Below are 10560 nucleotides of genomic sequence, written 5' to 3'. Positions count from 1 at the left end.
TCACCTCAGCCTCCCAAAGGCATGGGATTACAGGCTGAGCCACCGAGCCCGGCTAAAAATACTGTTAAGTGACCATGTCCTCACTCTTTCCTCCCAGTCACTGTGGGCAAGAAAGACGACAGGCTGCCCCTGCTCACCGAAAATTCGATGAAGGCAAGGCCCTCTCCTCATGGAACTCCCAACTAGATAGAATAGGCAGGACCCAGACAGCAGGGACACAAACACAAGTATACAAAATCAGGACCACCAAGCTGTGAAGAGTATCAGCTTTGGGTTGGATTAAACTATGAAGGTTAGCTGGGCACTGTGGCTCATGCCTGTAATTCTAGCACTTTGGGAGGCGGAGGTGAGAGGATCGCCTGAGGCCAGGGCTTCTAGACCAGCCTGGGTAACTTAGTGAGACTTCATCTCTACAGTAAAATAAAAAAATCAGCTGGGCATGGTGGCTGAGGCAGAAGGATCACCTGAGCCCAGCAGGTCGAGGCTGCAGTGGTCATGAGCACGCCACTGCACTCCAGCCTGGGTAACAGAGTGAGATTACGACTCAAAATGAAAAAAGTAAAATAAAATAAATAAGCTATGAAGGTTTCCTGGAGGCAAGACTCTTGAGCTCACTTGGTTACCGCTGCCCCTTGTCCCTAATGACCCCTCTCTGCTCACCAGGAATTTCCGCCTCTGCTTCCAATGGCTGCCTTGGGCATTGGTACTGCGATGAGCCTCTGTGGCGATGTGGATGAGATCCCACTCTTCGGGAGTGGGCTCTGGTCGCTGCTGCAGTGATCGGATCATCTCCTCCTTCCGCCGCCGCTCGCGGTTCTGCTCGATCAGCTTGCGCTTGGCCACTCGCTTCGAGTCATCTAGAACCACTGTCAACAGAGAGGCGTGCAGTCCTTCGCATGGCAGCATCATTCCCTCTCCCCTCTCAGAAGCGACTCTTCCTAGTGTCAAGGTTGGGAAATTGAGGGCCACAGAGGTTAAGCAGCTTCCCAAATCACCCGGCAGTTGGGTGGCACAGCCTGGATCATGATTAATCCCTGGGACCATGTCAGTAACAATTTGGGCTGATCCAGATGACTATCATGTTCTGGTCTAACGGGTTATGGTGATAGCAGTTACCTGAAGATCCTGCCATCCAAAACCTAGCCAATGAGAGATGCTCTCATCCACAAGCAGGTGTTCTCCCCGCGAGTCAGAACAGCGCGTGAGGGCAAGTGCCCAGGAGTTCTTTTACCTAGCAACTCCCTCTCTAAGTGGTGAAAGGCAGGTGGGCACGAGGGTCCACGAGCAGCATCCAGAGAGGAATCCTGTTTCATTTTTCCAGGGAGGAAGGCAGCAGGAACCAAGACACTGAACATTCCACCATCAGCCTCACCTGGATTGGATTGCCACTCTGCCTCGAGTCTACCTTGGAAGGGAGCTACCATCCCTGAACTCACCCCTGCCCCGGGGGAACCTGGCCCCATTCCCCCCACCCTGGACCCCTTACAGTCCATGGCCATGCCCACGGCGATGCACTTCTTGAAGCGGCACAGCTGGCACTGATTGCGGGTGATCTTATCAATGACACAGCAGCTGTCATATTTGCAGGAATAGGTGGGATGAAGGTTCTTCTGGATTGTGCGGCGAAAGAAGCCCTGGGGTGGTGGGAGATAGAGAAGTGGAGAAGACCGTGATTATGACATCTCCTTTCTGAACCAACCATGCAGTTCATGGGTGGAAGGGGGCGGGTAGGCAAGATCAGTAGATCAGTGAGGAAATCCAGCATCCTCCTGACCCTGCAAGCCCGGGATCACTGGGCTTCGCCAGGCCAAGGCACCTGGGAAATGCATGCCCTCCGACCTCAGGCTGCTAGGGGTGGGGATGCCTCAGTAGTAGTGATGGCAGAGGTAGAAATGATGACTGCAGTGAACAGCTTTGAGCCTGGGACGGTGTGAGGTCTGAAGGAATCGCTGCTTTGGAAATCCAAGTAATATCTTGCTAATCACTAAAAATAACTCTGACCACCAAACCATTCTCATATATGTTGCCTATTGCCCATGCAGGTGGAACTCCTGAAATACAGGGACCAAAAAAGTCAAGAAAGAGCACTGGGGGCCGGGCACAGTGGTTCAAGCCTGTAACACCAGCACTTTGGGAGGCTGAGGCAGGAAAATCACTTGAACCCAGGAGTTTGAGACCAGCCTAGGCTACACAGTGAGACCTTGTCTCTATAAAAAAATTTTAATAGCCGGGCATAGTGGTGCGCGCCTGTAGTTCCAGCTACTTGAAAGGCTGAGGCAGAAGGATCGCCGGAGCCCAGCAGGTCGAGGGCACGGTGGCCAGGAGCGGCCACTCCACTCCAGTCTGGTGACAGAGTGAGACTCCAACTTAAAAAAAAAAAAAATTTTTTTTAAATTAGCTGGTGTGTTAGCATGCACCTGTAGTCCCAGTTACTCAGGAGGCTAAGGCAGGAGGATTGTCTGAGCCCAGGAAGTCAAGGCTGTGGTGAGCAGTGATTGTGTCACTGTACTCCAGCCTGGGTGACAGAGCAAGACACTGTCTCAAAAAATACAAAATAAATAAAAATGACTTTATTTATTTATTTATTTTTTGAGTTGGAGTCTCACTGTGTTGCCCAGGCTGGAGTGCAGTGGCACACTCCCGGCCACCGCACCCTCGACCTTTTGGGCTCTGGCGATCCTTCCGCCTCCGCCTTCCAAGTAGCTAGAACTACAGGCGTGCGCCACCACACCCAGTTAGTTTTTTGATTTACTGTAGAGACAAGGTTTCACCAAGTTGCCCAGGCTGGTCTCAAACCCTTGGACTCGGGCAATCCTCTCGCCTCGGCCTCCGAAAGTGCTGGGATTACAGGCTTGAGCCACCGTGCCTGGCAAAAACTACTTTAAAAAAAGCACTGAGTAGTCGGGCACGGTGGCTCATGCCTACAATCCCAGCACTTTGGGAGGCAGAAGCAAGAGGATTGCCTGAGCCCATGGGTTCAAGATCAGCCTGGGCGAGACCTTGTCTCTACAGTAAGTAAAAAAATTAGCCAGGCATGGTAGTGAGTGCCTATAGTCTGGCTACTTGGAAGGTTGAGGTGGAAGAATTGCCTGAGCCCAGCAGGTCGATGCTGAGGTGGCCATGAGCATGCCACTGCACTCCAGCCTGGGTGGCAGAGTAAAACTCCGACTCTCAAAAAAATTTTTAAAAATCACCTAGGGCACCGGGCTCGGTGACTCAGCCTGTAATCCTGTGCCTTTGAGAGGCTGAGGTGAGTGGATTGCCTGAGCACATGGGTTCGAGACCCGCCTGGGCAACGAGACCTCATCTCTACAATAAATCAAAAAATCAGCCGGGCGTGGTAGCGCATGCCTATAATTCCGGCTACTTGGAAGGCTGAGGCAGAAGGATTGCCGGAGCCCAGCAGGTCGAGGCTGCGGTGGCCGGGAATGGCCACTGCACTCCAGTCTGGTCGACAGAGTGAGACTCCAACTCAAAAAAGAAGAAGAAAAAAAAAACACCTAGGGCACTTATCAAAGACACAGATTTCTGAGTCTTTCTCCACAACCACAAAATCAAACTCTCTTGGGGTGGGACCAAGTCTCGTTGTCTTTTTAGGGAGCTTCCCTGGGACTCAGCTGTCCTCGGGGGTCGAGATCCTTGCTCTATGCTACGCTGCTAGTACTGTTTCCAGGAACAGTGCTACAGAACACTAAATCCCTTGTGGCCTTGGTTTAGTTGGTACTAAGCAAGAGAGAAACTTCAAGTCTTAACCTATTTATATATGATTCTGTTTCTGGGATGGTCTCGCATTTTCAGGCGGTGATTCTGGAAAAGCCATGCAGGTTGAGATGACCACAGTGAATTCTAATTAGGCCTCTACAAATCTATGACCTTGTCTCCTCTACCCAGGAAGAAGCTGCCATCCTCTTCTCCTCTGTGCTCCCACCATGTCCCCCAGCCCTGGTCCTTACCCTTTCAGGTACATTGGAAATACCTATTAAAGGCAGATTCCCAGCTGGGCACGGTGGCTCACATCTGTAATCTCAGCACTTTGGGAGACTGAGGCGAGAGGATTGCCTGAGCCCATGGGTTCAAGACCAGCCTGGGCAACTTGGCGAAACCTTATCTCTACAATAAATCAAAAAATTAGCTGGGCGTGGTGGCACACGCCTGTAGTTTCAGCTACTTGGAAGGCTGAAGTGGAAGGACTGCCTGAATGCAGCAGTCCGAGGCTGCAGTGACTGTGAGTGTGCCACTGTACTCCAGTCTGGGTGACAAGCGAGACTCCGATTCAAAAAAAAAAAGGCAGATTCCCAGGCTTCACCAAAAGAAGGTTCTGAGTGAGCAGGGGTGGGGTGAAGCTCGGAAACCTACATTTTAGCTAGTACAGCAGGGGGCCCGTGAACCACATTTGAAAAACACTGATGAGGCCAGCTAGGTGGCTCAGCCTGTAATCCTGCGCTTTGGGAGGCCGAGGTGAGTGAATTGCCTGAGCCTGCGGGTTCAAGACCCGCCTAGGCAACTTGGCGAAACCTCATCTCTACAATAAATCAAAAAATCAGCCGGGCGTGGTAGCGCATGCCTGTAATTCCGGCTACTTGGAAGGCTGAGGCGGAAGGATCGCCGGAGCCCAGCAGGGGGGGGCTGCGGTGGCCGGGAGCGGCCACTGCACTCCAGTCTGGGTGACAGAGTGAGACTCCAACTCAAAAAAAAAAAAAAAAAGAAAAACACTGATGCGTGTTTCAATCTGTCTCCCTTTGACAGGCTGTGAGCAGTTTGGGGGCTGGGCATGTACTGCACCCTCACACCTAATACACTAGATGGATGGGTGATGCCTGGCATTCCTCCAATGCTTCTTATGCGCCAGGCACTGTTTTAGACACTCCATGCAAATTATCTCATTTAATTATCCCAACAACTCTAGGAGGAAGGTAGGAGGGTTATCCCCATTTTATTGATGTAGAAACTGAGGATCAGAGAGGTTAGGCAATTTTCCTGTGTGTGGCAGAGCAGGGATTATGAGTGAGCGAGTGAATGAATGATTAAGAGAAGAGAAATGACGATGTAACAGACGGGTTTTAGAGTATATGTTTCTAGAGCTTGTCTGTCGGGCCAGGTGCTGAGGGACTTAAAGTTAGGGAACAGAACAGGGGCTCGGGGGTGGGAGAGGGGCAAGAGGTGGCTTCCATACCTTGCAGCCCTCACAAGTGATACAGCGATAGTGATAACCAGTTGCCTTGTCCCCACACACGACACACTGCTCGTCTTTGTCCAGGTAACTAGGGATATACCCTGGGAGGAAGGAAAGAATGGAGGCAGGCAGGCATGGCTTGGTGCCCAACAAGGAGGCTCCTACCCTTTCCCCATTCCCCAACCTTTTGTTTCTGGCCCATTTCCTAGCCCAGCCTCCCCGCAGTGTCTTTATCTCCAGTGAAATCCTGGAGACACACTGGAGGTCAACTTGTCCATCCCCTTCCCCTAAGAATATGGAGGATCTGCCGGGCGCGGTGGCTTATGCCTGTAATCCCAGCACTTTGAGAGGCGGTGGTGAGAGGACTGCCTGAGTCCAGGGGTTCAAGACCAGCCTGGGCAACATGGCGAGACCTCATCTCTATAATAGACTGAAAAAAAAATTATCTGGGTGTGGTGACGCTCCCTGTGGTTCTAGTTACTTGGAAGGCTGAAGTGGAAGGATCGCCTGAGCCCAGGTCGAGGTCGTGGTGGCTGGGAGCGTGTCACTGCTCTTCAGCCTGGCCAACAGAGTGAGACTCCAACTCAATAAAAAAAAGAATACGGGGGATCTCATTTCTTCTGCCTGTCCAATCAGGGCTTTTTTCTGGCTACATCTTTTTTTTTTTCCTTTTTGACCTGTTGGGCTCAGGCAATCCTTCTGCCTCAGCCTTCCAAGTAGCTGGAACTACAAGCATGCACCACCATGCCCGGCTTGTTTTTTTTTTTTTTTTAAATTACTACAGAGATGAAGTCTTGCCAAGTTGCCCAGGCTGGTCTCGAACCCCTGGGTTCAGGCAATCCTCTGGCCTCAGCCTCCCAAAGTGCTGGGATCACAGGCGTGAGCCACTGTACCTGGCTTCTTGCTACATGTAAAGCACAAAGGATGGTGGAAAGGAAAAAAAAATGCAGTAGTTCATCTCCAGGGACACATCCTTCAGTCCTGCAGCCCAGGCCCTGACTCTCGTAGGGCCTTAGGTGAGGAGGGTATGGGAAAAGGGAAGAGGTCCTTCCTGACCTGACCTGTCCTCAAAGGCGAGGGGGCATCCCACACCTCCATCTCAACCCCAGACAGGTCCATCCCAGCCCTGTAGGAGGCTTCCCCACGGAACACAAGAACTGCTGGTCCATGTCCAGGCCCATAGAACGACTGGTCCAGGTGCGTGGGGCCATGGCTGGGAGAAGAGGCACATGCAGCCAGGCTCACCTGACATGCTGGTTTTCAGGGAACATTGGCCGTTCTTTCTTTTTCGCTTTCCATCTGGTGACCTGGCACTGCATGGGGCAAAGTGGGCAGAATCACAGATCAGTCTTTGGGCAGCCCCCTTCTCAGCCCAAAGGCTTCTACAATTCCCCAGGCCCGACCCCCTTCATCTCATGTCCTCATACCGCCTCCCACCCCAGGGGTCAGCTGACAATGTTGAGGAGGGTCCAACTATCTGGAAGTTGCCAGGGAGAGAGATAGGGGACGTGGCTGTGGCACAAGCATGTTCTAGAGCCCCAACACACACATGCACACACCCCCACTACAGTCCCAAAGCCCCCGCAGTCCACAGGACATCCACATATTTAAGCTTCCAGCACGTGATGAATATGCTAGAAGAATTCAGGATGTGCTTCAAGCTACATAATGCACGCATACAGATGCAACACCACACCAGCACATGCAAATAACCACACAGCCTTCAGTATCAACCCAAGTATGGTAAATAAGCACTGGGATCTACATTGTGTCATATGACCTCTAGGATACGTCCACGTATTACACAACCCTCTGGACAGGCACCTAGTAATACCAACACCTCCCTCCAGGGTGAACATGTTGCTTGATTTCCAGGTCACACACACATGCTAAATAACCTACAGCAATGAAAAAAACACTAGAATCACCCTGTTCACTTCCTCCATTTAACAGAGTGACAAACCGAGGCCCAATTGTGTCTGGTGACACAACGCGTCAGAGTCAGAGCCAGGACGAGGACCCTGAGCCCCGCTATGCACAGTATTATTAGCAATCCTCAGCACATCCATGTTGTCAGGCTCTCTACATACATGTTACATAACCTCTGCACATACAGGTTACATAAACCCTCTACACACATGTAAGGGTTGTATAACCTCCCACGTCCACCTTGCGTGTGACATGTTACAGGGCCCCTTGTCCTGGAGCTGGAGGCAGCTCCCAACACACTGACATAGTGACCTTGGCCAGGGTCATAGTCACAGACAGTCCTGTGCTCCACGCCCCCTGGAGATTACCCCACCTAGCTCCTGCAAGGCTGGAAGGTCAGGTGTCCCTCCCGCCTTCCGGAAGGGTGGCTGCGGGGGAACCCAGGCCACCTAGGGCCCCAGTTGAGCTGGCATCTTCGGCAATAACAAGACTCACAGCCTCTGGATGCAGTCCCAGGGAGAGCCACAAGATGGTGCAAAAACATGGGGGAGGGGAGGGTGATGGAGTAGGGACTGCAGTCAGGGGGACTGGGAACTGGCATTCCTGCCTTTTTCCAAGCCTCAGGGACAGACTCTCCCAGACTCACAGAGTGACAGGGGTGGGAGGACAAGGGCTGCAAGTGACAACCACACAGCAAGGGCCAAACTGTCCTTCTCAAAGTCCCTCCTGGGGTGAGGCTTTGAGGGAGGGGGGACTATCCCAGTGCCCTACTCATCCACTTCCTCCACCCTTCCAGGGACCCAGTCTTGGGCCTTAGGGCTTTGCCTGGCCAGGCCTCTGGCTTCCTGGCTCAGGATCCGATCTCCTAGGCAACAGCCAGCCACACTGCTCCCCAGAGCACCCCCACCCCCACCCTCTCCCTGGCCATAGGCACAGGCTGTACCCAGCTCCCAGGGCACCATGCCAACTGGGACAGAGCTCTGTGCCACTTGGAGCTGATGGGAAAAGCGGAGACCCTCTGGCTTCCACAAGGACAAAGCGGACCATAGGTAACCCATCCCCAGATGTATGCGCAGGGCTGACGCCTCACCCACGTGTAAGCAAAATCTTCATGGCTGGTATGCACTTCCACTTCCTGTGAGGAACCCCACGGCAGTGCCCGCCCTTGACCATGAACAAGGAAGAGCTTGTGGGGCTGCCAAAGATTCCAAATATAAGCATGGGCTGCGACCAATAGGTACTGGTGCATATGCCCTGAAATGTCATGTTTTCGTGAACCATGGCCTGTGGACAACACACTTGTGGTCAGATGGTAAACAGCTGGCTGGGAGAATAAGAAAATGACACACGGCTCATTGGATTCCACATGCTCAGGTGAGGGCTGCAATGGTAGAGACGCTGGGGACTGCCTAGCGCTGTCCAGGGATGAGCCACGAGCCTGTGGCCTCTATCACTCCCTGCTTCAAAACGGGCATCTCTCAAACCAAGTGCCTAAGTCCCTGCCACATCTGAACGTGACCTCATCTCCCAGACAAAGGCAGGCAGGTTTTCTGGCCTCACGTCCACCCCTCAGAGCTGCTTAAAGACAGTGCCTAAAAGACAGCTCAGCCAGGTGCCCATGCCTGCTGCTTGGGAGTTTGCATGACCTGGCTGCCAAACCCGTTACCTGTTCTCCTCTGGGTCTGACCCACACTCCACCTTGCTTGGCTTCTGTTCCATTCACTTCAATTCCATCCAGGACGCCCTCCAGCACGCCAAGAGACTGGGGTGGGCACACTGGCCCCCCCGGCACACCCACAGGCCACCCACCCCCCGCCACCCAGGCTCTAGGGCACAGCACCCATGGTACCCGTCTCAGCACTTGGCCTTTCACACCATGCCCTGTGCCCCAAGGGGGGCGGGCGGTGGGAGGGGCCAGGGAGTGGCAGGTGGGAGGGCTAGGGGCGGGCTGGGTCCCTGGATCCTGGGCTGCGGGCTGGGGGAGTAGCTTCGGAGTCTTCTCCTGTCCAGATATCCCTGCAGAGAAAAGAGAGAGGCAGAGGTAAGAAGCTGCCGCGGTGGGTGGAGTGGGTAAAATTCCTTTGGTGGCAACATTTAGAGCTCTTGGGGCCCCTAACAAGACAGCAGTGGGCCTAGAGGTTAGGCACAGGGTGAGGACCAGGATAATCCCTAAGATCACAGGTACAGCAGGCAAGATTGGAGATCCTCCTGCTAAGCCCAGATGGGGAGGGAAGGAGGGAAAGAATGAGATCATTCGTGTACTAGGTAACGCGTCTCAGTCCGCATAGTCAAACAAATGCCTGGCCCTTAATGAGTGTCTATTAAACATTAGCTATTGTTACCACCCCTCTAGTCAAGTTTTCCTAAAATTAATCCGTATCATGGGGCGAGAGGGGACAAGAGACGAGCAGTTTTCAGTGTGGGCATGGGAGTACCCATGAAGTAAGGAATACAGGGCGCACATGGGTCGGGAATCCTGAGTGCCTATCTTAGTGCCCAGGTGGAGAGAGTCGTTGAAAGCCGTGGGGAACTGACCTCCCTTGCTGCCGGCCAAGTTACGATCCCCAGATCCCCAACACGGGCCCCTCGGGCACCCCAGAGCTTCCCATACAAAGTCTCAAATCCCACTTCCCATTCTGAAGACCAGACTCCTCGGCTGGTTTAGCTGAGTTGCCATCTACCAGTACGGCAAGGGGAAGGGGAAAGGAAAATGAAAATGTGTTAACTGAACAGATACTATGTGCCTCCAAAGTAGGCATCAGAACTCTACAGATGAAGAAACTGATTCTCAGGAAGTCTGAGCCTTCACTCAAGTCACACAGGTAGTAAGCAGGTGGCTCTGGAACCAAAACCCCACAGCGTGGCTCTAATGCTAGGCTTGTTCTGCTACCCACTGGCCCCTCTGTCCTGCATCTCTGACCCTGAGCCGAAGACCTGTAGCTCACTGTGTGCACATACAGACAGGTGCAGGCAGGAGGGGGACAAAGGGTGCAGCTCCCCACATACAATCTCCATCACGTGGCTACTGCGCCAAAGACCTTGCCCCTGGGCCCCCTGGCCCTAGCCCCAGGAACTGATAAGGAGCAGGGGTGGGAGGAGAGGGGGAGATAAGTCAGGGGATTGGGCAGGGCAAGGCCACGGAAGGGCCTCTGCACCCCTAGTGTGGGGAGCATGGGTTGTTCTGCCTTTGATAACCCCTCCCAGACCAGGACTGGGCCCTGGGGTCTGGACAGGAGACTGGGGGTGGGGGCGCGAGTGGGGAGCCTTAGCCCAGGGAGCCGTCAAGAAAGTAGGTCAAGTTTTTCTTGGCTTGTGGAGAAATTCCTGTTATAAATTTATAATGGCGTAGCCAGCCCTAAGGGGAGGAGGTGGGGGGAGGAGAAGGAGTGGGTGGGGATGCCCAGGGGCTGGGCACTGGGGCCTGCTACTCTCAGCCAGAACAGTGAGGGGCAGGGGGC

At 53.4% G+C, this 10560-nt stretch overlaps 1 protein-coding gene across 2 annotated transcripts in view; it reads right to left on the bottom strand.

Moving 5' to 3' along the window:
• Positions 1 to 10560, bottom strand: part of THRA (thyroid hormone receptor, alpha) — a 24731-nt gene that overhangs the window by 4435 nt on the left and 9736 nt on the right. For both annotated transcript variants that reach the window (XM_008070404.2, XM_021718434.1), the window contains exons 2-6: positions 8769 to 9118; positions 6419 to 6486; positions 5174 to 5274; positions 1487 to 1634; positions 661 to 866 (exon numbers count right to left, since the gene is read on the bottom strand). In XM_008070404.2, coding sequence (XP_008068595.1) covers positions 661 to 866; positions 1487 to 1634; positions 5174 to 5274; positions 6419 to 6486; positions 8769 to 8821 — 576 coding nt within the window. In that variant the 5' untranslated portion in view covers positions 8822 to 9118. The remainder of the gene's footprint in view (positions 1 to 660; positions 867 to 1486; positions 1635 to 5173; positions 5275 to 6418; positions 6487 to 8768; positions 9119 to 10560) is intronic.

This window comes from Carlito syrichta, unplaced genomic scaffold (assembly GCF_000164805.1).
Source record: "Carlito syrichta isolate Samal-C Ts95f unplaced genomic scaffold, Tarsius_syrichta-2.0.1 Scaffold111596, whole genome shotgun sequence".
NCBI lineage: Eukaryota > Metazoa > Chordata > Mammalia > Primates > Tarsiidae > Carlito > Carlito syrichta.
Note: the sequence above shows the minus strand (reverse complement) of the source record. Positions and strands in the feature narration are given on the sequence as shown.